The sequence below is a fragment of the Fusarium odoratissimum genome, assembly GCF_000260195.1.
Source record: "Fusarium odoratissimum NRRL 54006 unplaced genomic scaffold supercont1.33, whole genome shotgun sequence".
Classification (NCBI taxonomy): Eukaryota; Fungi; Ascomycota; class Sordariomycetes; order Hypocreales; family Nectriaceae; genus Fusarium; species Fusarium odoratissimum.
Window position 1 is genome coordinate 12,162 of NW_022158779.1, and position 26,547 is coordinate 38,708.

The window sequence follows — 26,547 nt, forward strand, 5'->3', positions numbered from 1 at the left end:
CCTTTAATACTAGAAAGCAGAAAAGGGATATAATAGCATTTATATAAGTAAGATATTAATCAGTTAGTATAACTAAAGGATAAGGAATATTATTAGTATTATATAAATCTTATAACGCCCTAAGAGCCTAGGCAAAGTCCTCCTCTTCCTTGCCACTAAGATATGCAAATATAATACAGAAGGTGCTCCCTATAGCATTAACACTAACTATATTAAGGAGAGGCATCTTATACTTATTAGTCTTATAGGTATAGTTAACTATAAGTATCTTAGGGTATAACTTAGTAAATTAGAGTAATTTTAGATAAGTAAATATAACTAACTGCAGTTAAGAGTCCTTTCTAATAAGGTAATAACTCTAGAAGCCCTATAAATTAAGATATTAAAGCAGAGTAACCATATAGCTCTATCTATTAGCAAGGTCTTGCTTTACTTAAGAGATACAATTCGCAAGATCCAAGTTAATAAATAATGCCTCTGTATTCTGCAGTAGGTAGGTCTTAATTTAATATTATTTAATGCCGGTAAGAGTAAGCTTTTTAACCATAAGGATATCTTTATTAGAGAGCTTTCGGTAAGTTATATATATAATACTACTTCTAATAATAGGCTTATAATTATAATAAGAGTAGGAGGGATTAGGATAATATCAAAGACTCTATTCACTCTTGCAGAGGCTCTCTTTTCCTATTACAGAGAACTCGTACCTTATGCATTAAGTAGTATACTTCCTCTTCCTCTTAGAATCAGGAATTAGTATATATTTACCTCTACCGCAGTCACAGCTAAAGTATATATGCAGTCTTCCATTTGCTATATATATTATATGCCTTATTACAAAGGCATATCCTTGAGCCTTTACCTACTTATTAATATCTATAAGGAGGGCTTCTTATAATAGATATAATGCCTCTAGGGGAAGAATATTATTAGGCCACTATCTTACCAATTCATCGGCAGCAGAAGGGACTAAGAGCTTAATATTACTTATTTAAATACTAATTATATAGATAAAGTTAAATTATAAAGCAGAAAGTCAGTAATTACTTTATTGGTGATATAAATATAATAGGAAGATGAATTAACTAATGGTCCCCCAGTTATGCGGATTTGACCAAAGAAGCTTACGTGGCCTTATCCGCACAACCGGTTGTGCGAAAAACACGTGATACTAAACGCACAGCCGGTTGTGCGGGTATGAGTCCCCCACGTACTGTTCTGACATCATCATCACGCTCAAACAGGGTCAACCGATTGATCTTAAACTTGGAAGTTGGAAGTGGACAAGAATATATCAGGTTATTCACGTCCTCTAACCTCTCAAATTCTGTAAATTCTTATATTAAATAATTGCCATTATGAACATCAACATTCCGAATCTCATTAAATCCGCCGTCCCCGAGGCTGAGGGGCGCAACGTCCAGATCATCTCAGACAACAGGACCAATCACAGGGACCAAAACTTTCTCTCGGGCGATTTCCCGCGCAATCCTCCAAAACTTTACATAACCGGTGAAAATGACGATTTTGACGAGGTCACTCTTGCTGAATGGAGGGACGAAGGTTTTGATGTTGAGTATATTTCGATGGAGAGCTGCGGTGATGGGTATCTGAAGAAGATCAAGTCGTTGAGCAGGGAGAACTTGGGTCCTTGTGAGAAGTTTGGAATTGTCGGTAGGTAAACATGCCACTGAGATTGTTGGAAGAGTGCTAACAGAAGGTAGCATACGATGACGCAGCAGCTATTTGTCTCGAGCACTTTCACATTCTCGACAACAACCCCGAATTCAAGCTCGGCCTTCTCATTGCCTACTACCCAACTCGCATCCCAGACACCAACGGAAGATTCCCCAGCAGCATCAGCGCCCTTGTGCATCTAGCAGCAGGCGAAGAAGTTGGTGTCGTCAAGCAATCTCAAATGGTTGGCATCCAAGGCAAGAAACGTGTGAGACGCACAAGAATTCAGAGTGGTATGGGCACTGGCGGGAAACTCGACCTCGCGTACCCCAGTTATACATATGAAGCTGAGCCTGGCTTCGCTGAGCATGATCTGGATGAGTACGATGGTGTTTCGGCGGAGCTGGCCTGGAGTCGAAGCTTGGCTGCGGCTAGGAAGGTGTTTGGTATCAACCCCGATCTAGAGCTTGTTCTGGAGCATAATTTGCAGAGTAAGTCTCGGTCACTTCGCGATTGGTGGCCTTTGAACAAAACTGACTTTCAACAGGCAAATTCTTCTCGAAAAACCTTGGTCAAGCATTGTCAACTTTCACCACGCACAAGACCCCTCATGTCACTTACATGCCGACTCTAACAGGTGCAACTGGCGCAGCTGAACTGAAGCGCTTCTACTCCGAGTCATTCACAACTCCACCATCACTAAAGATCACACTCTTGTCGCGCACCATCGGAGTAGATCGCGTTGTCGACGAAATGCATGTCCAGTTCAAACATACTGAGCCAGTCCAATGGATGCTGCCGGGCGTGCCACCTACCAACAAGAAGATCGAGATACTTATGGTGAGCATCGTCGCAATCAGAGGAGGAAGGCTGTACCAGGAGCATGTGTACTGGGATCAAGCTAGCGTGTTAGTCCAAGTAGGACTTCTCGATCCCAAACTGCTACCGCAGTCGGCGAAGGATCTTGGTGTTGAGAAGCTTCCGGTAGTAGGGCGACGAGCGGCGAGGAGAGTGAGGAAGAATAGGGATGCAAGCGATGACGAAGGAGAGGCTGATAATGAACTAATTCCGGGGTGGAATAAGCAGGAGGGAGAGAGCAGTAAGAATGACCAAAAGTAGTGTGTAGATTATGACCATGCATCAAGTCTTTAATAATCACCCGAAAGAATAGTCCATGGGTCTGGGTCGTCTATGATACGGGGCTGCGTGATAAAGTCATCACTGGGCTTTGTCCAGTCTAGCCTATCTTTCTTTATCTGCACCAGGGTTTGCCACATATCCCTCCTACTTCTAGGGTCATCCCAGGCGAGGGGACCCTAGTGCGCAAATTTGCCATTATCAAATTCGGTTCCTCACTTATTGATATCTTTCGCCTACTCTATATAGTTGAACCCCTCAAAGTTAAGGTTCTCTTTACCCCATTCTTCAAATATATTAGTGCCGTCAATAACGTCACAGAGTTGCATTTAATTGCGAGTATCCAAGTAACTATGAATAAAAACGCTGAGCTTAGGATAAAGTAACCCTCTGAGGCTATATGTAATATTTAAAGGCTTGCAAGCTATATAAATATCCTGCGAAGGAACCAGGATGAAGGAGAAGTTGGTGCCTTTGGCTTTGAAATGATGATAGGTATGTATAAGGGATGTGCTTGGATAGGGTCAAGAATCCACTAAAGAGAAGCAGGATGAATGCGGTCCTGACTATAATAGCTGTGTAGCTTTGGCGACGAGTTCTCTAAGGACACAGATTTCCCAGTCCTGATGAATTAACACAAAGGAGTCAGCAGTGCTATTAGCCGGCCATGTAAAGTGGAGGACATATACCGGGCGTACCCTAGCGGCGCCATAGAAGATAAGCGGAGGTATCCCCCACAAGGCAACATGGAATATTAGATGCCTTAAGAATTTAAGTAACCGTAAGAGTATCATTAGGACCACGACCACCATTAGAATCTCTCTTTTTATACTGTGACTCTGATAAAGCCTTGAAAGAGGGGGGGTAGTATAATTTTACGGCTAGTTGGAAATATGATCTCGTTCCAGCCATAACCCGAGATTTGAATTGTTGTATTAACGCACTAGCTAAAGGTTGACACAGCGTCTCATAGCTGATCAAGAAAGTCAGATCTGTGATATCTGGCGGTCAACTCGGGCAGAATCTTATTAGACAAGCTCACAAATGGCTACTGTCAGTGGATCCAGTTTTGTTAAGCAGGTGAGCCTCCCAGCGGTAAAGAATAGATCTGTCACTGCAATAGGCCGTTGAGTCGGCCGAATCCAACCCCTGATGGTACTGTAGCCACACCTTAAAAAGTTGGCCGATGGTGATTCTAGGGCCATGTCTCATCAGCTTATAATGTCGTTCCGTTGGCTTACGCTGGAAGAGCAACATGGGCAAACGACATCCGAATATTTTCACAGAATCTTTAAGAAATTGAGTAACTAGCAGTCTCATTGTTTATTTGCTATACATAATGATGTTTAAACACAAAGATGTTATATAAACTTGTTTCTAAGCTTAAGCCAAGTCTCTTGCCCCATAGTTGTCGTGATGACTTTTTCGAAACGATCACGACATTGGATCCGCATATTGCCAATCGATGTCGCAAGCAACAAAGTCAATGGCGATGGACCCTGATGTAACGATTCTTTAAAATTCCTGCATTTCCTCGGAAGATCGACCAATTTTCGTCGGAAGCATGTCTCCTGTTGACTGGTATAGGTAGTTTTTGCATTGATATTACTCGCATAGAACCACTTGGTTATCGAAGCGATGGTGCACGTTGATCTCGCAATGGCCGACCCCCAATTTATTATCTGGGGCTTATATCTGGCAGGGTTGCTTTGCGCATTGGCAGTTGTTTAAGTAGCAGTGATGTGACCATATCTTTTGCGATTTGTAGTGTTTGTGCGTGCTGCATCATCCAAAGACTTGTTCAAGTTGGAAAGACTGCACTATGTCGCCTCATCAGCCTATCGTCGTCCCTTCGTCGGGAGTATCAGACTCTCCATCCGACACTGGAAGTTTGAAGGGCAAAAATAAGGCTGAAAACGATGGATATCCCAGCGACTCAGTGCCTCCAACCGCACCAGCCCTGGCTGCTCAGCAGGGGCAGCGTATGGAAGCGGCAATGGGAGATGCGATCCTACGATTTCTGCGAATAAGAAAACCTCGAAGGAACGACATCTACGATCTCGATGCGGTACGGACGAGAGTGACATTTTTTATGGAGAGGGTTACTGACTCGAAGAAAGGTCGCGACGCAGCCTAGTATCTGGGACTCACCCGATATCGAGCGATACAAAGAATTGTATATCCACCCGCAGTGGGAGAACTGGTCAGCCTTTGATCCCAACTTCCGTTGGACGTGGCGTGAAGAGAATGCTGTTCGACACAAAGTTGACTGGAAGATCATGGTAGGAGCAAAGTGAGTTTTGAAGTGGTATCGGAGACTAACCTTTGTAGGTTTGGATGTGTATCATGTTTGCAGCGTTGAACATTGACAGGAATAATATCCAAAACGCTGTATCGGATAACATGCTTGATGATTTAGGCATTACACACGCCGACTACGTGAGTTCCTTTCAACAGATGGGAGACGCAACGCTGACGGTGGCAGAATATTGGACAAACCATTTCTCGAGTTGGCTTCCTTGTTGCTGAGTTGCCTTCACAGCTGATCTCGAAGCGGTAAGTTTGTCAAATACTCTTGCTAGTCGTGTTGCTAAATTGGTAACCAGAATTGGACCCGATATGTGGATTCCTATCCAGCTTTGTATCTTCAGCCTGATATCCGCGATGCAGTTCTTCCTGAAGGGCCGCGCATCATTTCTTGCTACACGATACTTGATGTAAGTTTCCTGAAGCTCTAATGGTGACAAACTGCTCACTTCTCAGTGCTACATTCCAAGGAGGCTTCATTCCGTAAGTGCATATCTCTGGCCCGAGCTTCTGCATCAGACTAACGGGTCGTAGGGACACTATCTTGTATCTTAGTTACTGGTATACTGGCACAAGGGTATGTTGACTCGTCTGGAGACACGCACGTGATACTAAAAGTCTTTCCAGCTCCCAATCCGACTAGCGTGGTTTTGGATGTCTTCGCAACTCGGTAGGTGACTAGATCCATACTTTCTTTGGAATCCACTGGCTGACATTGTATAGTCGATATTGGAGTTGGTTTCGCTGCCGTCGGTATGCTCTCCATGCGCGGAATGCTTGGATATGAAGGTTGGAGATGGCTCTTCCTCATCGAAGGAGCGTTCACCTGTAGGTTGAGATCCCGTCCATGAGAATCGCTATGCTAACGGAATCGCAGTCCTGATCGGCGTTGCATCCTTCTTCCTGATGCCTCAATCACCAGCTAGAACGAAGAGTTGGTGGAACCCAAAGGGATACTTCACCGAGCATGAACAGAAGATCATTGTCAATTCTGGTGAGCCGCTCCTTGACCTGCGTCAACATTTAATGCTGATGATGCGCAGTTATCCGTGACGACCCACAGAAGGGAGGCATGTACAATCGACAAGGTCTATCCGTCCGTCAAATCTGGGAATGCACCAAAGACTACGATATGTGGCCGCTTTACGCCCTCGGTCTTCTCTTTGGTCTGCCAAAGTACCCTGTCAACCAATACCTCACTTTATCCTTCCGTGGACTGGGCTTCAACGTCATCGAGACCAACCTTCTGTCCATTCCATATATCGTCGGATCCTGCATCACAATGCTTGCCATCACAGCGTTCAGTGAGCTCGTTAACAACCGAAGTTTCGTATCAATGGCGGAGGATGCTTGGTTGCTCCCATGCTTCGTGGCACTGATTGCGTTGCCTGACCCGATCGGCCCTTGGGCCTATTTTGCCATCTCGACCGTGCTCCTGTCTTTTCCATAGTGAGTATCCTTTCTCCCGACAGCAGAAGGCTTGCTAACAGCACCCAGCACTCATCCCATCCAAGTCGCATGGACGAGCAGGAATGCGGGGTCCGTGCAGAACAGAACAGTTTCAGCATCGTAAGGTTCCTTACTTCCCTACTAATTATTGTTCTAACAATGTATAGACTCTACAATATGTGGGTTCAAGTCAGTGGAATGATCGGAGCAAACAGTAAGTTCACATGGCACCGCGTGAGCTAAGTCACTAACATGTCGTAGTCTATCAGCCAAGCGACTCGCCACGATACTTCAAAGCCAATACAGGTCTTCTCGTCATTTGTGTATGGATGTGTGTAAGTATCGATCATCGCCTTTGTAAATTATGAAGCCAGACTCACATCTTCACAGCTCGTTCAATATCCCGGGACATTCTTTTATTACAGGTGGAGGAACAACCAGAAGGCCAAGAAATGGGACGCCATGACCCCAGAGGAGCAGCATCATTACAGGACTACCACAACCGATAAGGGCAACAAGCGGTGAGTTTCCGTTCGGCTGCGGCGGAAATGTTATAACTTGCTGATTTACATGCAGACTCGACTTTCGTTTCGCGACTTAGTCTTGGCAGCCAAGGCAGAAGGTCTTGGGTGAATGAGGACGCACAGATGGCTCCCAAGTCGTGGTGACAGCCCATATCTAGAAGGATGAGCGATTGACAAGAGTGAGATTGTTTGTATTACATGTCACTGGTCTTCAATTAATCCTTGATCAAGCCTGAGTCAGCGTGGTACACACTTATCAATTCATTACCACTTTGAGCCGTGAACCTTCTTGTCCAACCACTCAGAACCAAATCCTTCAGATTGACTTTCCTACCATGTTACATCAATTGAAACCACCGAAACTCAAACATTCACCGAATCACCAAATCCTCACTTCCATCTCGCAAACCTAACCCTCCACACTCAACCTCCCCCACCTTTTTCGGATCAAGGAACCCGCGGCCGTTTCCAATCCAAGCTATCTCTCAATCCGTCCACCAGATCGTGCCTCGGCTTTTTTTCTCGACTGCTCGATCGTCGCAAGCGAGCCGAGGGTCGAAACGCGGGGTTGCAGTGCCAAAAGGAGGAAAGATTGGTTGCTACCCCACACGGGTTTGCCATGGGAATTCACCGTTTGGTGGTCGAAATGGCTTGGTCTACCCCGGATTTGCTGCTCAGCTTGATGCAGGCTGGGGAAATGTGTTAAATAGCTCGTAATCGATCTGTAATTCTCCTCTTTACATGCCTGATCTCCCTTGAATGACTGTGAAATCTGTTTGCTTCGTTCTCAAGTTTGTCTGATATCTCTATTCAATATGGCCCTTCATTCACGATGGTCTAAACCCATTCCAAAATGCTCCCTGCAGCAATGGGTCTTTGGTTCAGCCTGCGGGCCCATGGAAGAGGGCGATAAGCCCATCCTCATCGACGCAGACCGTCCAGACACGCACTTCCTCACAAAGGAGCAATTCCGACTTCTCTCCAAACAAGTTGCCCTCGGTCTCACGAAAGCCGGTCTGCAGCCAGGAAACAGAGTGCTTATGTTTTCCTCCAACAACATCTACTTCCCATGCGTCTTTCTCGGTGTTTTGATGAGCGGTGCTATGTTCACCGGCGCCAATCCCGCCTTCACACCACGAGAGCTTGCGTATCAACTCAAAAACTCTGAGAGCACGCATATGTTTGTTGTTGCAAACCAACTACCTACCGCTTTAGAGGCTGCTGAGACGGTCGGCCTTCCAAAGGAGAACATCTTTGTTATCGATCCGTCTGTGCTTCCGCCTGTTGGAACAACACCGATTGCACCCTCGATTACGAAAGATGGTCTTCGCATGTGGACTGATCTTGTAGCCGATAACCAAGCACAAGCTAAGAACTGGAAATGGACCGAACCCGCAGACCCAGAGACAGCGGGCTGCTGCCTCAACTACAGCAGCGGCACGACCGGTGTTCCTAAAGGCGTCGAGATTAGTCACACCTCATACGTCGCCAACGGCTTAGGTGTTGTCCTCATTTCAGACCTAGAGCCTGATCCCGAGCTCCAAAAGCGCACCAAGGGCCTCGCCTTTCTCCCCATGTACCATGCATACGCGCAAACATACTTCATCTCCATCTATCCCCATCTAAACATCCCTGCATATGTTATGCCGGCCTTTGACTTTGAGAAGATGCTACAGCACATTCAGCGCTTCCGCATCACAAGCCTTCTCTGCGTCCCTCCCATTCTGGTGTACCTATCAAAGCACCCGCTCGTCAAGAAGTACGACATCAGCAGTGTCGAGCGCGTTGGATCTGGCGCTGCACCTTTGAGTAAAGAAGTTGCCACGAGCGTTGAGAGACTGTGGACTAATGGAAGCGTCAACGTGAAACAAGGTTGGGGTATGACAGAGGTTACCTGCACCAGTATGACTTGGGACCCTCGGGCTGTGTGCGATCCTTCTGCGGTGGGAGAATTAGCGCCGAACTATTCGGCAAGGCTCATGCATTTGGACGGAAAGACGCCAGTGACGAAGCCCGGTGAGCGAGGTGAGCTTTGGGTCACTGGACCTACGTTGATGAAGGGATATTGGAAGAATCCCAGTGCTACAGCTTCGACGATTCATGTTGATGAGAATGGTACGAGGTGGTTGAAGACAGGCGACATCGCATTCGTCGAGTCCTTCCAACCCGGAGCCATCTTCCATATCGTCGATCGAATCAAGGAGTTGATCAAAGTCAAGGGCAACCAAGTGGCACCAGCAGAACTGGAAGCCGTGCTCTTAGATCATCCCGAGATTGCGGACGCTGCGGTCGTTGGTGTACCATATGATGGCGATGAGGTCCCTCGCGCATATCTCGTCAAGGTCCCTGGATCACAAATCACCGAGCAGCAGATCATTGATTGGATGGAGGCTAGAGTTGCCAAGTATAAGCGGCTCAAGGGCGGCGTGTCTTTCGTGGATATGATTCCCAAGAACCCGGTGAGTGATACCTACGAGCTTTGTACCATGTCGCTAACTTTGTGCCTTTAGTCCGGGAAGATCTTGAGACGGGAGCTGAGGGAGAAGGCGAAGGAGGAGTTGGATCCCAACAGAGCACCCTCATCACGGCTCTAAACAGAAATCATATCTTGGCTACAGTGAGTTGCGGAATAGAAATGAATGTATCAAGACAGAAGTTGGCGAAGCATGAGAGCATTGTACCGTATCAGCGTAAATATATTCGTATTGTATGGTACTTGTACAGGAGCATGCCAGCTCCTCTCTGCTAAAACTATCATTGTAGCCGAAAGTAATTCGGGCAGGTACCAATATGCCAACCTTGGCCCTGCATCCTGACTACCAAACATTCCTCCCTCTGAAATCTCGTTCGCCATTGCGATGCGTACAAAAAGCTCAATCATACCAAAATCAGAGATGACGAGACCAATGCTCCATGCCAATGCCATTGATGCGAAACTGAACATATCCTTGCCAACAAGCGATACAACATGAGTCTTGTGAAGACTATAGTCCGAGCGGTATCCCATTCCTTACCCCTTGACAAGATATCGAGTTTCGCTCATAACTGGTGAGAAATGGCGCCTGCTAACTCAAACCTCAGGCCAAGGGTACGTCAGCCTGCTGGCCATCCACCTGGGCGAACTGTCCATGCTGTTCAATCACCGCACGAAGTTCTTGGAGCGACGAACCCTTCTCCTGGAGTAAATTGTCAAGAGTTGCAATGGCCGAAGGACTAGTTCTGACCAAAAGTTGAAGAAACTCGGTGTACGTGACATACACGCTGAGTCTCTCAGCAGTTGTCTTTTTCTCCTCGAGCTGGGGCGTCTCCTTGTTCATAAACTCCAGAGCAGGGCGCGCAGCCTCTTCTGTCTGATGGCATGTCAACTGAGCCGCACCAAGTTCCGCCTCAGCTTCCTCGAGAGCGCTGACTTTGGCGGCCAACTGAGCCACCAAGTCTTGCTCCATGGCCTCAAACTTCTCAGCGGAGAATGCCATCCAGAGATCTTTCGAGTCGGCGAGACTTTTGAGGAGGGTATTGAGTTTCTCTTTATCCGCTCGGAGGTTTTCGACTTTCGCCTCGGCTTGGAGGGAATATTCTTGTGCGATCCGATAAGCCTCGAGGCTGGGTTGGTAGATCTCGAGCTCGTGGTTTATGTGGTGCTGTTGAAGTTCCACAATGCCGAGGCGTTGCTCGTGTTGCTTGCGCAAGTCTTGCACATGCATCTCCAGGTGATGATGAAAAGCGTCAGTCGCCTGGATCAGCGCAGAATGGTCGTCAGACTGTCATCCTATCAGCAAAGCCCTCATTGCAGGTACGGAGTGAGAACTTACATTGTGCTGATCAGTCATCATGGGAAGAGTAGGAGCGGCTGGCTGAAGAGGCTGCAGAGATGATGCCGCCTCGTTGCAGACACGTTTGTTGGACGGGTTGACGGACGTCGATGAGATAGAACGGTCTCGCTTGTTGGTGGGCGGATAAGGCAATGGTGAGGGTGTTGCAGGAGCCTCTTCGGGTGAAGTGGACTCGGCCAGCGCGATGGTGTTTTCGTTGTGATTGGCGGCGACGATACCATCTGCGGTGGCTCCATGCTCAAGGGCGGCATCTGAGAGCTTCTGTAAACTGATGGAAGCCAAGATGCTTGTGAGACCTCCTCTACGAGAATGCTCGTAGGCCATAGTATCGTCATCGTCATCCGTCGCTCCAATCTCACGGTCATCCTCACGCTGAGCAGCAGGCTTTGAAGCACTTCGAGTGAGGTTTGCGCCCTTGGTTGCACCAAAGAACTCCCTGGCGGCCTTGATATCTCCCGCACGAAGTACCTTATGCTGACCACCGCGTGGTGGATTGGCTCTCTCATGGAGATGATCCTTGATGGCAGACGCGTCGCAAACCTTGATGGCTTCTTCGAGTAGGTTGGCCAAGTCTCCCAACAAATTGCGACTCTATTGCTTTGGTGGGAACTCGGCCAACCACTCCCATGGCTTCTGGCCGATGACGGCTTCAATGCGTCGAACGTAGCGTCGAACAGATTGGATTTCTTTGGGGTTGTGAGTGAAGTTCGGCGGCATCACAATCTCCTCGAGGTCAGCGGCCGGGGTTGCGGCTGGAGTGGGAGATGGCTGGGCTGGCGAGGCTGCTGCCTCTTCAGCGTGGGCCATGACTGCGACGAGGTTGAGAAGTGAGGCAGGGTGCGTAGCAGTGAACAGGATGTCAGTGATGGGGATGAAGTGAAGAGTGAGGTGAAAGGAAGAGAGAAGAGCAGAACTCTCATATGAGCAGTAGCGCGCTTGTGCAACGCAAGCACGTGACTGCAGCCTCACTCTTCATGCTGTGTAACATCACAGCCTACATTTCATAGGCTGTGGGTCATTGAAATCATCAAGAAGTCTGTGCTTGCGTCGTGTTTATGAAAATGCCCAATCTCCTACAGTGCCAGCAAGTGGTTGTCATGGATACCACGATGTCCTTGAGAAAGGGCAAACGGAAACTAGAAAATAAACATAAACAAACAAACAAACGGGATGATCTGTTTAGGTTCTAAAGGTGTTTGAAGACTTTGAACTTGCGGAGGTGGTAGTTTGCTGGGTGCAAGGTCTCAAGTCTCATGCTACTTCAAGGACAAGCCCCATTATCGTGCATCCGGGCGCGTGGAATTTGAGTATATCCAAATCGCAAAGAGAAAACCATGTTTCAGAACAAATATCAATACTATTGTGCGTATGTACGTATAGATCCTTTCATCTTTCGCGTATCCAATCCGATGTGCGTTTCACAATATTTTGGACCATTTTAAGGCAAAGCATCGTTGCTTGGTGAAAATTGATCTTCCTACATAAGAGCAAACAAGAACATCACGGAAGCCCATACCATTCCAATAGCCGCGACTCCGGTGTTGAGAGAGTTGGCACCAGCAGTGGGAACAGGTGTAGAAGGAATAGACGCAGGTGTAGAAGGAATAGGCGCAGGTGCAGTTGGAGTGGCGACAGGAGGGGCAGTAGGAACCTACACAGGTCAGCTTCTCCATCAAGTCTTCTCAAAGTATCTGGACTTACGACAGGCGGGACGGGAACAACGGGTGCAACAGATGTTGATCCAGGAGCCTGAGACTCAGCCGTGGCGCTCGGAACGGCGGTGATAGTGACGCCAGCAGCCTGGCAGAGTCGAATGCTAGCAGCAATCGCAGCTATTGAGATCAGCGTATGCTCACGTTATGTCGACGAGAGTATCGAAACTCACCAGCGGCATCACTAGGGCTGCAGTTGGTGTTGACGCAGCTGACGTAGGATTCGGCGAATCCCGGAGCTTTGCAGACGCAACCGGGATCCTCAGAGCCGCATTTGCTATCTTGGATGGCCCTCAGGGCACAAGATTGCTGTTTGAAGATGTCAGTTCAGCCTTAAGAGTAGTGGTATGATTGGCTTACTGCGCACTGGGGAAGGACACTGCCGCCGCCTTGTCCTCCAGCCTGGGAAGATGACTGCGCCAAAACAGACGAGGAGAGAAGGGCAGTGGTGAAAAGGAAGAAGGACTTCATTTTGAAACTGGTTGTAAGTTTGTATTGACGTAGGCTGTGAGTGATACGAAGTCCCAGGTTGTCTAAAGAGTGATAATCAGCGATAAGTGATCAGTCTTTCGTGGATACTCGACAAAGAACATGGGGGATATCAGCTTATATAGGTGACTACTTCTTGAGAAAGTCCAATAAAACACCAAGAACAGAAGGGCAATGGAGCTGGAATGAGCCACCACGCGAGCTCCGCCGTTTGGGAGGCTGGAAAGACTCCGGCACGCACGTGCAACTCACGTTTCTATTCGTCCAAAACTCTAGCTCAAGCTCAAGGTTCAATGGTTGCAGCGGCTCAGATCGAGGGTGCAAAGTCTGGAGATATCCAGGCCAATCGGGAGGACCAGAGGGCTGACCACGCATAGGGACACCCGAAGAACGGATACAGCCTCAAAGCAAGTTGGCGAGCGACCGCGATCCACTAGGTCAACAGCATGTTTTCTTGTTTATTTTTTGGCATAGTAGCTACAGGGGGCTTGAAATTTGTTGAGCTCAAGGTGAGGTCAAGCAGGTCAATGTCTACAGCACAATGTGCAGCACTCATTCTATGGTATTTCCATTGGTCAATTGCACCTCAATGGGTGCATCGTATTTTCCGACGCCTTGGCGTTATAGTTCAAGCCCAAGCGACATTGCCTTGGTACCTTGTCAGCTTGTCAGCCCTATAGTTCAAAGAGCTTTCAGCTGTCGATGAAGCTGACGCAGTGCTACCAAGAGCTCCTTCACTGCACTTGTTACAAGGCATGCGCAGAGATACTAATCTCGGGGAGAGCGTTGGTGGCGATGGTCTCACTTTGTTTCTTCGGGACGTCCATTGGGAATTCTTTGTGCATCTGAGCTGAACTCAATTGACGCTTTGGGATCCAATGTCAGACAGGTCCATTCATCATGACTTCATCGTCAGAGGGGTAAGCATCGATCGGCAGGGCGAGCTGCGGGTGGCTTGTCGAGCTTCGGTTTGGCTTCGGCTACATCGATTGGCGCGTTCTCCGGCGGTTTGGCTTGTTCCATGCATGTCCTCAACCTGGCAAGTCCATTCACACGACCGTGGTCATTGATGTGAGGTGTCCTTCTGTCACAGCTTACCTACACGTAACAGTAACAACCACGGGATACGTCACTGTATTTATGTTCCTGTGCTGCGTCGTTTAGAGAAAAGGCCCCGAAGAACTTTATATCGGGGCGTCGGTGCTAGCTAGACTTCAGCTGAAACACACGTATTGGTTGCACTCGTGTCGATGCGTCTGTAATGTAATACGAGGTCTTCAATGACCGATTCATAGCTCGTATTGAGCTGCAAGATGCTTAAGTTTAAAGTTACTCAACACGGATATCCCGGCACAATACTTCATCATTGCATGCAAGCTACATGAGGCTTAGGTGCTATCTCAATGATGGGCAAGAGTTGGTTATGCATGGATAATACACAGGCAAAGAAGGGCAGCTACCGCACCAAAAACGATGCTTTCTTGTTAAAATTCTTAAGGTCTTGATGAAAAAGATATTTATGTGTACCTAAAAAGAGGAAGGATGCAAAAATAGAAAAGATTGCGGTTTATGTGGATCGAACACATGACCTTCAGATTGCGATTCCCGAAGTTTGACTTCAGTCTGACGCTCTCCCAACTGAGCTAAACCCGCCAATCAACTAGCGATGAAGAAAGGTGTCTCTGTCACAACTTATGTTTCAAGTATCAAAGCCACTCCTTTATCTCCCTGTTAAACGCGATGAGAAATTGTTCTTTGAAGACTGAAAAGAGAAGCAGCCACTTATCACATTACGCTCATGGCCTCGCTTTGCAGGCTGCTATTATATCCCAATTTATTAGTTGTCAGCTGGTCCGATAAGCGATGACGTTGTCAGCGCTCAAACGGCTCCATAAGTTTGTTTGGCAATTGCGTTTCCTCGTAGATAGCGACAGAGCCTCATGTCCAATTTGTCGCCCCCCCCCCAGCGTAATCACTTGGCATGTCACCAGTGAATCGGGATCCGGCGCTTCTCACTTTTCAGACACTAAAAAACGGTGGTTCGGAAAATTGCTGCTTGGCAGAGGTCATAGCTCAATTGAAGGACTCGAGAAATCTCCCTTAATCTTCCTTCGCCGTGTTAACATTCACTGTTTCATGCCAACAGAAGCAACGCGTCTGGTGCGATGTTTCTTTTATATGGCCAAGGCTCCCTTCCACTGAATCAGCTGCTGCAATGGCACCATGGTGATGCCTATGACACTGTTGCACAAGGCTGAGCAAAGCAAGCACGATCCTTCGCGTTTCATCGACGACAGCGGGTCGCCATGATTGGCACTCCAAGCATCTAATTTAACTCCCCCACCGACCGACCGAGGAGAATTCACGGATATAAACAACGCCTTTCGGCCCTTCACTCTTCATTCCCAGAGATACAAGACAATTCCATTTCGACCATGGCATTCACCAAAGTCGCGTTGCTCTCTCTTCTTTCGCTGGTCGCCGCCAGGGACGCGCTCCAAAGCCCCGCCGAAAGCCCTGTTCTCGGCGAAATCACCCCACAGGGCTGTTTCGATTCCCTCCCCAGCCAAGTCGATGGACGATCCGACACCTTCAACTCCGTCGGCTCATGTGCCGACTACTGCCAGAAACAGAAGAAGACTGTAGCCATACTCAAGGATGTGGAGTGCATTTGCGCTGATGTCTACCCGGCCAAGTCTGCCTTGGTAGACGACGACAAGTGCGACACGCCTTGCCCTGGATACTCCAATGATGCCTGTGGTGGAGAAGATGCCTACAGTGTTGTCAACCTTGGTGTGAACTTGTTGCCCGGCAATGAGGGTGATGAGAGATCGTCGGGTTCAACTGCTGAATTGACGGGTTCGACCAAAACCGCTGTTGTGACGACTGCGACTGAAGTCTCTACCACCAATGCTGAGACGACTTCTGCGCCTACGACTGAGGCCGAAGAGACAACATCCGCTACCAAGCCCGACAAGGCTTCCGCTACCGAACCAACAACGAGCGGCAGCACCGCCGCGTCAACACCCAGCGCATCTGCATCATCTGTCCCCGACAACGCGTCGCGCAGACTCAATAACCCCATCGGCAACTTGATTGCACTTCTACGACACCTGCTATAGTGTTGGAAGGATTCATAGATGGTGTCATTGAGGGTTGATGCATTCATCGAGCGACGCGCCAGATCAGATGTAGCACAATGCCCCAGATCATAGAGGATCATGTCGATACACACATGGTAGACTTGAGCTCACGCATGAATTGTTCATAAGAATTTAAGCTATTAAAACCTTTGATGATAGAGTTCTCCTTTACAGGATACCGATTGTCTACTCCAGTGCATCCACTCATGACAATCCGTGCCTGAACAGTACCGCTTAAATCTCTTCACCCAAACAGCAATATCCTTACGACAGTATTCTTCTTTCAGATCCCCGACCGCTTTGTTGTTCATGTCAGGCCTTGATAATGTGCTGCTGGTCAGAATGCGCCCGGGATTGACTGCGCTGCTGGAAAGAAAGTGAAACGGGCCGCTATAATTTAGGGGATGTCCGCTGTTTCCCAGCGCGATCCACCCTGTTCAACAACCACGAACAATCCTGGGCCGCTGTCTCTGAGAAGCCATTGCAATAATGTTCACAAGCCTCATCTTTTCGATGCATTCAATCTCAACGGTAGGGACACCAGTTTTCAGGCTCAGGCATCTGTCTCCGCAATGAATGATATCGTATTCAAGTAGTCATATGCTCATTAACAAACCGATTTGTAACACCCAGCCCAAACAAGCTGGTTCTCGTCTGGCGAATAACAAAACGTGCAGCTTCATTAACACGTCAAAACCGTCGATGCACCATTCGGCACATTGATGAAATTCGGCGGCCCAGACAACTCTTCATCAGGATGCTCCTTCTTCTCCTCCTCCAACGCCCATTCAATTGTCCTCGGCGTATCAGTAGTCCAAACAAGTCTCATGAATATCCCAGTATATTTCAGCTCAGAAGAGTTCGTCGAAACCCAATGTTCTACGCCTCCAACCTTTCGATGCAGTCCAAGACCACCTTTTGCGCCATAACATGTTTGGATACCGCCAGTATGACTTTCTTTAAGACCGTGAAGCATAGCTAGTTTCTTTGTCTTGGGCTCTGATGCAAGGAATGCTTCGAGGGGTTTTGCGTCGAGTTGCACGCCGTGAGGAGAGTCTAGAATTGCTTCGTGGATTTCTTCGCCGTTGATGGTATGAGACCAGATTATGGCAAAGACAAAGTTTAGTTCGCTTTTGCCGAGTATCATCGTCGGTGTGAACCAGCTGGGAACAGGATCGCCTGGATGCAGGTCTGGTGAGTTCCAAGTTGTCGCCGAGGAATCGAAGTTGTTGATGATTTTGATGGTCTTGAAGTGATTCCATGGCTCGATTATGGCAGCTCCAGGTGCGGTTACTATAACGGGAATCTCGGGAGGAAACGTTTTCAGAGTTTCTGGATGGAGATGGTCGGAGTAAAAGAAACCAAGAAGGATAGCATCGAGTTGTCTTGTCGACTGTTGCTGGACGACTTGATCTTGAGCCTTTTGTGGCAAATGCGCAGAGGCAGCTTGCTCGATCTCGCGAATCAGATTCTCCAGGTCTTCAAAGGTCGAAATGCCCTCCTTTTCCACACGAGCAAGGTGTACGATCCATGGATGTCCAACATGCGCAGCTCCATTCAGCCATGGTTCAAAAGCAAGATGGTAGAAGACCTTCCCCGTAGCGGCCCTATCCGCCTCAGGCCTAGGGAAGGACATCAACCAGCTGTTATCGCCATTTAGAGAGGTAAGTATCGGTCGTAGCGGTTTTCTTGGATGCGAAAGGTGTTTTGTAACGGTTTCTTGTGGTGATTCGGTCATTTTGTAGTTCTATCTATAGATGCGCCGATGAAGTCCAACGTGTCGAGAATGGTTCAAGGTTGAGTTTAGGAAGTGGAGGAGTCGATGACGGCATGGGGCGATGAGATTGTTAGTTCATTCCGAACAAAGCGGCAGTGCAACGTCATAGACGCCCACTCATCTTGGCTAGTTGGTGATCTACAGAGTATCGCTTCTTCGTCTCACGGGTCCATCGGTGAAGCGGGGGCACGGGACGGTGACACTAGCTCAGGGTCTACGAAGAAACGGTCCCATAACCACGGGAGGTCTGTTGCATTCTCTAGCTAGAGAAAAAGGCCTCGTGGATACCATTGTGCTGATAACATTTGTCGCTGAAGAAAAGGGGGACTCTGGTACAACAGGTTGAGGTTAGGTCAGAATTCCTGTTGTCTCACCAGCAAGCAAGCGAACTAAAATCTCATCGACCGTCAAGACGTCTCCCCGGGGCAAAAGCGGGATTCCGTTTAGTATCTCCGTAACACTGGTAGGGCTACACAAGATCGATCGGGCTTGGCGTCTTTTATGACTAGCATGTGATGTAGAGCAGCGAAACATGATCAACCCGCGATTTCTTTACCTTTCCGTCGGCGACAGGTTCGACAAGCATAATCCAGGACCAGAGGCTTCGGTTGCAAGGCGTACCAACGCAGATGCCAATTTTTTTTGTCAGATCTTCGCCTGTCATCACAGGGGGACGAATCGGCAATCTTATGCGTAAGCTTTCGTGAAAGTGCGCTGTGGTGTTGACTGCAATGCTTCCACTCGATCTTCGGCGCCCTTTCCGATTATTTTCATCAGCCGTCTTGATTCGTCAATCCGTGCAAGTTGCTGTGAGCTACCACTTACCCTGTATGAGTTTAGATCGAGATGTCAATTTCCAATTTGCGGGGTATTGCATGCATTTAATTAAAGAAATAGAAATCGGCAATCGGCCAAGGCAATTTATTACACTTCGTCACATTCGGAGTGGCAGGTTTGTAGGTTGGTTCCAGCTTGTTTGGATTTGTAGTGCATTGGCTGCCAGCGCAGGTGTCGTTGTAGCGTGTCTGGGTTGCTGGGTCCAACGGGACATACCCGCACGGAACATCGGAACTGAAGGAGAAGGGTATATAAATGCTTGTTTACAGATGGAAAAAACTTATTTTGGCTCCGGTAAAATAATGTCACGCGAAGGATATCACGTATAGCATAGAGGAAGAATCGTTAATTTGACCATTTCTATCTTCACTAGGCGCTCGCTGATCGGATCTTGGATTCAGCTGACAACGTCTCACAGGGATGAGAAAGAAACGGGCCACGAGCACTATAATCGAAACTGCAAATAATATGGACGATAGCCATTTATATCTCGTGCGACTGCAAAATCGCTGTATCCATGTTCTGAGCAAATGTCGGACCGACGCCAAGGATCACAGTCGGAGGAAAGTAACGGCGATTTTGGCCGATTGACATGTTCAGCCTTCGCTTATTAGACTTTCATCTTCATTATATGCAGGCATTCTAATTGCTTCCGTGGAGGGGTACTGTAAATCCCTCTACTCACCTCGGTCCTATTTAAAGACTTCATATTTTACCCGAGCCATGGCGTTAACTCCGCGGGTTTTGATCTGTTCATAGAAACAGAAGCACTTCCACACGCAATTATTGGTGATCGCTGCATATTTCATTGTCTCACAAATCGATAACAACGCCAAGTGATTTCTTTTCTAATTAAAGAAGGTGTTAGTAATGACCCGCTCGGGTTGCAACAATGCCGAGGGATATGCTACTGTAACTTACTCAGTACTATGGAGTAATAGTCCAAACACGACAAAGATGAGATGTCTGTGTCTGTGTATCTTCTAGATCATCATTAATGTCAAACTAGCTGCTGTTCGTCGGGCTGAGAAGAGTAAGTAGTTCGTTCCAGATTATAAGCATGAGGGCCACGAACCGTTACAGGGATGCAACAGGCTGGTTAGAGACAAAGTCACATAATAGCGTCGTCATAGCGTTCAAAGGGTCTCCAGAAATCATTCCTAGCGATGAAATCAGGGGCCCAGTCGATCCAAGCACGGCCAAGTCTTGTCTCTTCCAAACAGAGCCACAAAACTCGTGTCATATCAGTAGCGTACCGGATGCATGGGAATAGCTTCCTAGTTCTTACTCCGGGTCTAAAAACCATTGGCCTGGCCGTACTAAGTCTCGATCGGTTTTCGGAGGCTTTTCGTCCAACATCGTTAATGATCCACCGCTAACAAGTACCATAACAGGTATGAAGGCTTCTTCAGCAAATGAAGCTATCGGGCTTTCGGGAATAGTGCTTATAGGGCCTGATTTCTGAAGCGAGGACCTCTTGCAATCGCACTAATCTGCCGTGCATATAACCCCTGTCGTTACCCCTGAATCTGTGATCAAGCTCTGACTCTTCAGGTTACCGTTTTCCCTGGAAGATTATGGAGGAGTACGCGTACCTAACGTTAACCGTTATCTATGGTGGAAAATAGCATCATGAACTTTTGAACGAGCTTGGCGGACAAGATCAGCAACGGATGACTATACGCTCTGACAATGTCCACAGAATATCCTGTATATTTGTGGCTTTGCGTTACAATCATGCGATTACCTGCGTCCAGGATCCTGGGTCGAGTCATTGTCTGCAGCAGGGCTTCAAGCCACCAACTCTGCAACTTAGCGTCAGCAAAGAAGAAAAGGTTCGCTTAAGTTAGTGGTTTCTTAGATCTACGCGGAAATTCAGATAAGAGATAAGACTGGCTGCGCACTGATTCAGCTGTGCATGCCACGCAAAAAAGCCTTCAGCAAAAACATTAGCAGGCGTGACCCCAGCAAGCCATGTCGACGCTTCAACTGAAAGCAGTCACTCGAAGCGCTGGGCGCAGATCCATCGATCGAGCTCATGAGTCAGTACCCTGGCCAGGCTAGGCGTTATCCGCGAGATATCCTTGGTTCGTGAGCCTCGATAAGGTTCACTAGACCATGTTACTAAAATATGAGATGGGGGGGGGAGGTCAAAATGCGGGGGATAGTACAAACTCTGCAATATCCGACGCATTAGGACCAGTGCTAGAAAGGAGAGCCAGCTGCTCAAAATGCCAGCCCTGCGCTGCCAGTTTTCGTATTTGTTTCTGCGCTTGCGAGAGTGGGTTCAACATCTCATCGCCATCATGCTCGATGAGAGTGTGAGGACGGTGGACCCTAAGGGTCTGGCGCTTGTTCTGCTTGTTGTCTCCATCTTTTTTCTGATCCCTACCGGCATAGTTGTTATTCTGCGATGTTTTGTTCGATTGAAGTATCGTCTCTTTGGTATCGATGATGGTCTCATGCTTATCGGATGGGTAAGTCTGTGTCACAGTTAGACAAGACATAGCACTGACCAAGACAGATACTACACGTTATATTCAGCGTTGTTGGTGTTCGTGCCATTTATGCAGGTCTGGGAACAAAAGATGAATACCTAAATGCATACCTACAAGTCGATGGTCGAAAGGTAATTCATCGCGAGCGTCGACTCAACAGCCCTACTAACCAACACACAGTGGACGTGGATTGGCCAAGTATTTTATAGCCTCTCATTGACGCCTATTAAAGCGTCCATCTGCGTAACCCTCCTCCGCATCGCCGTCACCAAAACCCATCGAATCATTGTCTGGGCCACTCTCATCTTTACCATAGTCACCATGCTCTACCACACCATTGGTACCTTTTTCGCATGCATGCCAATCACTGCCAATTGGGATGATCGCACAAAATGCTCGCTGCCTTTCCTAATGAGTGTAGGCTATATGGTGTCCCTCAGTGCGGTTGTCTCAGATTGGATTTGTGCTATCCTGCCTATTTTCATGCTATACAAATCCCATATGAGAAAGGCCACCAAGGTCTCTGTTAGTATTATCCTCGGACTGGGCATACTGTAAGTTTTCATCTTGAACTTGAAGATACATGTCTCATCTCGCGATAGGGCTTCGTTGTGTACTATTATTCGCCTGCCCTACTTGAAGGCGTTTTCGCACCCGGAGGATTATTTATGTTAGTACGCCGTGAAAACCGTTCCTGTAGCCATACTGATAAAATTAGATCACGTTGCACACATCGTCCTCTGGTCAACTCTCGAATCAGGAATTGGAATAATCGCTGGATGCTTACCGTCACTACGAAAACTCGTCAGCTCTCGTTTCCATTTCGACTCATCGACGGGCAGCTCTCCAACTCACATTACACCATTTTCTGGAACCAGCAGAGCTGTCATCACATCGCAGTCCGTACCGGCAGCACGCCGGACTCATCGAGGCGAAGTTGGAGATAACTGGGAACAGCTTGATGATGTTGAAGGTACATCCAGTCAGAAGATCTATGTCAAGGTGGACTTGGAGATGCAATCTTTGGAGAGACCAGAAACATCGAGGGAGTCACATGGGTCCCGTGAAGATTTGGTACATCCATAAACATACTTTTAATATTACTTGTATTCTAGCTAGACTCTAAATGGGACAACAGTACAGAGAGATTTACCCAGTCTTGTGTGAGGAGGGTTCATGAGTTGGTCATACGCTGGGCCAGATGTTGAATTCTCTGGCCAGTTTCATGAACTCTGGATGGAATATCGATTCGAGAACTCATGAAATCCATAAAATATCTCCTGTAGTACAACCATCGTTGTTGGTCTTTTCTTATGCCTTTTTTCGATTTGTTTCTTGGGCTCGTGAAGGAATTTCAGGACGAAGCGAAGAGTTTTGACTACACTTCCTCGGGGCAATCTTGAAAGCAGTGAAAAACTAGACTTCTATACTACAAACTTACATGTATGCATGACATGAAACGGTGTCGGCCTTCTCAAACACGCTGAAGTTATCCAACATGATGGCCCAGCGTATCGATGAGATAGGACATTCGATAATCCTCTTATTCCTAATTGGCTGCATGATGATAAAGTGGGCACGGCGTGTCAAATGGCATGAAATGCCGCTACTCGAGAAGAAGCAATTGTATGCTTCATAGTCTAGTGTGGGGCACACCGTGGTGAGCTTCCGATACCGTTAGTGACGCTGTCAGTGGATGTTGAGTGAGTCGGCGATGATCATTCAACTCAGCTGTTGAAGGGTTCGCAGCTCCCTTGCAGATTGGATCGACAGCTGGCGTAAATCGCAATTCCGCCATGACGTATGGGCACTCGCAGATCAAGCCTAGGATATTGTAATGCTAAGGTAATGATCTACTAATTCGCTCTGTTACACGGCGGTTATTAGGGTCGGCTATGGGATGTCTTGGCGATGGCTTCCCCACTCGGCATTGACTGACCCTCCTCTTTGGTGCCCAAGAGCGATTATAATCTAACTTCATCTTTAAATATTCAGTAGACTCGGCATATCTCTCCAGAATATTACACTAGTCAGCAACATGCTTTCATTCTTGAGATCGTCAGGGCCAGCGCGCACTCAAAATGCCCAGAACAACCCAATTCTATACGAAGGCGGCAAGTCTTCCGTCACCTTCTCGGGACCAGGCTCAAAATACATCATGACCCATCGAATCCCACCAACAGATAAAGAAAATGGTGTTTCAATCATCGCCCCGCCATTTCATTATCATATCTACCAAGATGAATTCTTCCGCGTCCAGTCCGGCAAAGGGAACTTCTACCGCGGCCTTGACCCAAAGCCTTTTGCCGTCCTGTCCGACGACCCAGATGGTCAAGTTACAGCGTCAGTGAAGGCTGGATACTTTCACCGCTTTGAAAATGCAGCCGAAGACAGAGATCTCGTGGTGGATATTCATCTGACTCCAGAATCATATGAGAACGAACAGCAGTTCTTTAGAAACTTCTTCGGGTACTTGGATGATTGTAAAGCGTCGGGTAGTGCACCTAGTATTTTTCAGCTACTCGTCTTTCTTCATAGCGCCGATACTCCATTGGTAATTCCGATTCCCTGGGAATTCTTGGGCCGGGTGGTCAGTCGGATCTTGCTTACAACTGCCGCCTACTGGGGAAGATTTGTGCTAGGCTACAAGCAGACGTATCCGGAATACTATGATGCAAAGAAGACGATATAACAGGAATTCCAATCAAGACGATTTGTATGTAAGATATCCAATTTGATATATGATTTATCTTTCAATTTGAACAGGGCTCAAGCAGCTACACCTACAATGTCTGCCTCCTGCTTGACATCATCTTCCTTCCTCAAGCTTTCTGGGCCGTCTTGAACCTGTCGAACCTTGTAGCTGAACATGCCATTTGATGGAACCGAGTTCCTATCCCGCATCTTATCCGCAGTCTCAATTCCGATCACAGGAACTCGGTACTCATATTTTGCACCAGGACCTCCTGTCTGACCAGGGACCGCATAAGGGAATGGCAGATACTCTGGCATAAGTCCAAGCTGTCGGAGAGCAGTGCCTTGATCCCAAGAGATGTGTTCATGATACAGGCGATCGCCCCGGATGTTGACAACGGCTGTGAATGGAATCTCTGCTCTTTGGAAAGTAGGTGGAATACCAGGTAAGCTATGGGGACGGTAGTTAGCATGAGAAGCCATGATAAGTTCTAAGGATACAGGATCTTACAGCCAGTCAATCTCACGATCGTGGGTGAATTTGTAGATGAACTCGTCAATCACACGGTCAATGCCTATCGTGCGACTAATAAGATCAAGCGTAGTATCGAGGGAATTGTTGAAGATGAAGTTATCTCGGTAGAACTTTGTGAGACTACTTCGGCCGATACCGCCAGTCAACTGGATATCGTTAGTCAATTGGACGTTTGTATGTTCAGAAGGAGACCAACAGTTGGAACATGATTCACATAAGGTTCCTGTACCATTGTGCTCATCGTATGCTGCACCGATCGATCACTAAACTCATACCAGGTATGTTCATCCCAAATAGCCTCGAGGTCAAAGAAGGGTCCATTAAGTTTGGGCTTCAGGAACTGGAGATTACGGGTGTGAGATACCGACTCAGTTGTATAGTGAAAGTGAGGGTGCCCTGGAGTCGCGAAAGCATAGCTTGAAGACTCCTTGTAGGGGTAGTGTGATTGACTCGAGGGCTTGAAATCTTTACCAGCAATATGTTTTAACACAGGCTTTTCGCTTGAGGTCAGAGTCTTTGCAGACTCTTCATCGGCGTAAAGAACACTGGCAACAATCTCTGGGGTTTGGTCTATTCCAGGAGCAGCGATGTTCCATAAATTTGGCTCATACGCTGGAAACATGTCAGAATGCATGGATAAGTAGAGGGACACGCATCAATGACAACTTACAAACCAGGCCAACTTTATCGTTCAGGTCACACTTCTCACATTGCTTCAAAGCATCGATGGCTTCCTTGAGAACAACTCCGCTGTCATTTCCTTCAAATGCAGCGGCTTCAATCTGAACAACGGCATAACCTTCTTCAGTCCACTTCACCAATGAGGAAGGGACACCCTCGTAGAAAGCCACGGGGTCCTCGGTAGTGGCGGAGAGAATGATGAGACCGGGGCCGTGGCCTCGTCTGGAGAGTGGGTACAGCAAAGATAGACCAGGCCTCAGGACCTTGAGATTGATAGATGGGAGAGGGGCTGGTGGCTTGCTGATGTCTGCGTACATGGCTAATGAAGTGTAATGGGACACTATATAATGTAATAAGATTCAAGGCAGATATATGCTGGAATGTAGTGTTGATGGAATTGCTGCTATGGTCATGGATTCGACTGAAGCTATCATCGTCTTCTTCTTAAGCAACGAACTGCGGCATCGAGAGACATCCTGATTCAGTTGTCTATATCCGGATTGCCGAGATATCATGAAGAGGATATCGTCTGATCTCATGACACAAGCCATTTGAGTCAATGTCCACATCTTTATTCAACTATACCCGTCATAGACACGAGGTCATTAGTAACGATTACAATCAATTGAGTCAGATACGAGGGTGGAGTTGGCGAGATAGAGCTAAATGACAGCGGATATCTCCCTCAGATTTTGGTTCTGCCAGCGGCTGTGCCCACTGAATGATAGCGGGTATGGGGCATCTGGAGCGTGCGTTTTCCGTTCAGCGGCCCGCGACCAAGTCTTGGAAACGTCTATAATTACTAGTCGCCACATACCGCACATGTATAAATGCCGGTGTCCGAGACGCCATGCATTGATTGGCTTTAAGAAAAACGGTAGTTGAAACAGGTCTGTGAGGCTGATGATAAGTGGTGAACCCGTCTAGCTGGAAGAAGGCACACCTTACTTGGTGGCTTTGGCATCATGGGACTTGCAACCGAGTCATAACAGAATGACAGGCCTTTGCTTCTTGTTTTTTCAGTTGTCCTTGATGATACAACTGCCTAGAAGCTAATACAAAATTTACTGAATTCATGAATGAACATTGGAAGATGGAGAAAAGCATCACTTGTAACGCAGAACCCAAGAGGCTGGAAAATAATACGAGCCGGCAGTTGTATGAGCCCTAGATCACTCAGTTCAATAGAGGTACTATAGCAAGAATATGTACCACCCGGTAGCCGACATTCCTGTATCGATTGGTGTTTTTTCT

The 26,547-nt window shown here is 47.6% G+C and overlaps 10 protein-coding genes and 1 non-coding gene across 11 annotated transcripts; 6 read left to right on the top strand and 5 right to left on the bottom strand.

The window, feature by feature from the left end:
• The first annotated feature begins 1,262 nt into the window (after positions 1-1,262).
• Positions 1,263-2,995, top strand: FOIG_13367 (uncharacterized protein). Its single transcript, XM_031214519.1, has 3 exons — positions 1,263-1,674; positions 1,725-2,168; positions 2,225-2,995. The coding sequence occupies exons 1-3, from the start codon at positions 1,359-1,361 to the stop codon at positions 2,794-2,796; spliced, it is 1,332 nt and encodes a 443-aa protein (XP_031055610.1). The 5' UTR covers positions 1,263-1,358; the 3' UTR covers positions 2,797-2,995.
• Positions 2,996-4,636: 1,641 nt separating this feature from the next.
• Positions 4,637-7,496, top strand: FOIG_13368 (uncharacterized protein; the record flags this gene model as incomplete). The annotated part of the gene is made up of 16 exons (XM_031214520.1): positions 4,637-4,882; positions 4,935-5,096; positions 5,146-5,253; positions 5,300-5,370; positions 5,421-5,531; positions 5,578-5,604; positions 5,656-5,698; positions 5,749-5,791; positions 5,845-5,949; positions 5,999-6,115; positions 6,165-6,570; positions 6,619-6,690; positions 6,738-6,784; positions 6,832-6,905; positions 6,961-7,091; positions 7,147-7,496. 16 exons carry the CDS (start codon positions 4,637-4,639, stop codon positions 7,169-7,171), a joined length of 1,788 nt encoding a protein of 595 aa, XP_031055611.1. The 3' UTR covers positions 7,172-7,496.
• A 232-nt stretch (positions 7,497-7,728) lies between these two features.
• FOIG_13369 (uncharacterized protein) lies at positions 7,729-9,911 on the top strand. The gene is made up of 2 exons (XM_031214521.1): positions 7,729-9,553; positions 9,605-9,911. Exons 1-2 carry the CDS (start codon positions 7,910-7,912, stop codon positions 9,686-9,688), a joined length of 1,728 nt encoding a protein of 575 aa, XP_031055612.1. The 5' UTR covers positions 7,729-7,909; the 3' UTR covers positions 9,689-9,911.
• Positions 9,912-10,171: 260 nt separating this feature from the next.
• On the bottom strand, positions 10,172-11,734 carry FOIG_13370 (uncharacterized protein; the record flags this gene model as incomplete). Its single annotated transcript, XM_031214522.1, has 3 exons — positions 10,172-10,855; positions 10,907-11,518; positions 11,573-11,734. 3 exons carry the CDS (start codon positions 11,732-11,734, stop codon positions 10,172-10,174), a joined length of 1,458 nt encoding a protein of 485 aa, XP_031055613.1.
• A 670-nt stretch (positions 11,735-12,404) lies between these two features.
• Positions 12,405-13,110, bottom strand: FOIG_13371 (uncharacterized protein; the record flags this gene model as incomplete). The annotated part of the gene is made up of 4 exons (XM_031214523.1): positions 12,405-12,578; positions 12,629-12,759; positions 12,813-12,948; positions 13,000-13,110. The coding sequence occupies 4 exons, from the start codon at positions 13,108-13,110 to the stop codon at positions 12,405-12,407; spliced, it is 552 nt and encodes a 183-aa protein (XP_031055614.1).
• A 1,579-nt stretch (positions 13,111-14,689) lies between these two features.
• Positions 14,690-14,781, bottom strand: FOIG_13372. The gene has a single exon. It is a non-coding gene; the product is annotated as a tRNA-Phe (tRNA).
• A 415-nt stretch (positions 14,782-15,196) lies between these two features.
• Positions 15,197-16,544, top strand: FOIG_13373 (uncharacterized protein). Its single transcript, XM_031214524.1, has one exon. The coding sequence runs from the start codon at positions 15,564-15,566 to the stop codon at positions 16,248-16,250; it is 687 nt and encodes a 228-aa protein (XP_031055615.1). The 5' UTR covers positions 15,197-15,563; the 3' UTR covers positions 16,251-16,544.
• A 188-nt stretch (positions 16,545-16,732) lies between these two features.
• FOIG_13374 (uncharacterized protein) lies at positions 16,733-18,305 on the bottom strand. Its single transcript, XM_031214525.1, has one exon. It carries the CDS (start codon positions 18,007-18,009, stop codon positions 16,954-16,956), a length of 1,056 nt encoding a protein of 351 aa, XP_031055616.1. The 5' UTR covers positions 18,010-18,305; the 3' UTR covers positions 16,733-16,953.
• Positions 18,306-21,145: 2,840 nt separating this feature from the next.
• Positions 21,146-22,555, top strand: FOIG_13375 (uncharacterized protein). Its single transcript, XM_031214526.1, has 5 exons — positions 21,146-21,362; positions 21,410-21,514; positions 21,564-21,937; positions 21,986-22,053; positions 22,102-22,555. Exons 1-5 carry the CDS (start codon positions 21,192-21,194, stop codon positions 22,467-22,469), a joined length of 1,086 nt encoding a protein of 361 aa, XP_031055617.1. The 5' UTR covers positions 21,146-21,191; the 3' UTR covers positions 22,470-22,555.
• A 768-nt stretch (positions 22,556-23,323) lies between these two features.
• On the top strand, positions 23,324-24,209 carry FOIG_13376 (uncharacterized protein). The gene has a single exon (XM_031214527.1). The coding sequence runs from the start codon at positions 23,422-23,424 to the stop codon at positions 24,073-24,075; it is 654 nt and encodes a 217-aa protein (XP_031055618.1). The 5' UTR covers positions 23,324-23,421; the 3' UTR covers positions 24,076-24,209.
• Positions 24,103-25,610, bottom strand: FOIG_13377 (carboxymethylenebutenolidase; the record flags this gene model as incomplete). The annotated part of the gene is made up of 4 exons (XM_031214528.1): positions 24,103-24,528; positions 24,589-24,758; positions 24,809-25,224; positions 25,283-25,610. The coding sequence occupies 4 exons, from the start codon at positions 25,608-25,610 to the stop codon at positions 24,153-24,155; spliced, it is 1,290 nt and encodes a 429-aa protein (XP_031055619.1). The 3' UTR covers positions 24,103-24,152.
• Between the last annotated feature and the right edge of the window lie 937 nt (positions 25,611-26,547).

What these genes read in the sequence shown, in the direction of transcription:
- FOIG_13367 (XM_031214519.1), top strand. Translation starts at nt 1,359, where the DNA reads ATGAACATCAACATTCCGAATCTCATTAAATCCGCCGTCCCCGAGGCT. An exon ending in TGAGAAGTTTGGAATTGTCG is followed by an intron (nt 1,675 to 1,724) that starts GTAGGTAAACAT and finishes AACAGAAGGTAG; the next exon opens with CATACGATGACGCAGCAGCT. An exon ending in TCTGGAGCATAATTTGCAGA is followed by an intron (nt 2,169 to 2,224) that starts GTAAGTCTCGGT and finishes GACTTTCAACAG; the next exon opens with GCAAATTCTTCTCGAAAAAC.
- FOIG_13369 (XM_031214521.1), top strand. Translation starts at nt 7,910, where the DNA reads ATGGCCCTTCATTCACGATGGTCTAAACCCATTCCAAAATGCTCCCTG. An exon ending in ATATGATTCCCAAGAACCCG is followed by an intron (nt 9,554 to 9,604) that starts GTGAGTGATACC and finishes TTGTGCCTTTAG; the next exon opens with TCCGGGAAGATCTTGAGACG.
- FOIG_13373 (XM_031214524.1), top strand. Translation starts at nt 15,564, where the DNA reads ATGGCATTCACCAAAGTCGCGTTGCTCTCTCTTCTTTCGCTGGTCGCC.
- FOIG_13374 (XM_031214525.1), bottom strand. Translation starts at nt 18,009, where the DNA reads ATGACCGAATCACCACAAGAAACCGTTACAAAACACCTTTCGCATCCA.
- FOIG_13375 (XM_031214526.1), top strand. Translation starts at nt 21,192, where the DNA reads ATGCTCGATGAGAGTGTGAGGACGGTGGACCCTAAGGGTCTGGCGCTT. An exon ending in GTCTCATGCTTATCGGATGG is followed by an intron (nt 21,363 to 21,409) that starts GTAAGTCTGTGT and finishes TGACCAAGACAG; the next exon opens with ATACTACACGTTATATTCAG. An exon ending in ATCCTCGGACTGGGCATACT is followed by an intron (nt 21,938 to 21,985) that starts GTAAGTTTTCAT and finishes ATCTCGCGATAG; the next exon opens with GGCTTCGTTGTGTACTATTA.
- FOIG_13376 (XM_031214527.1), top strand. Translation starts at nt 23,422, where the DNA reads ATGCTTTCATTCTTGAGATCGTCAGGGCCAGCGCGCACTCAAAATGCC.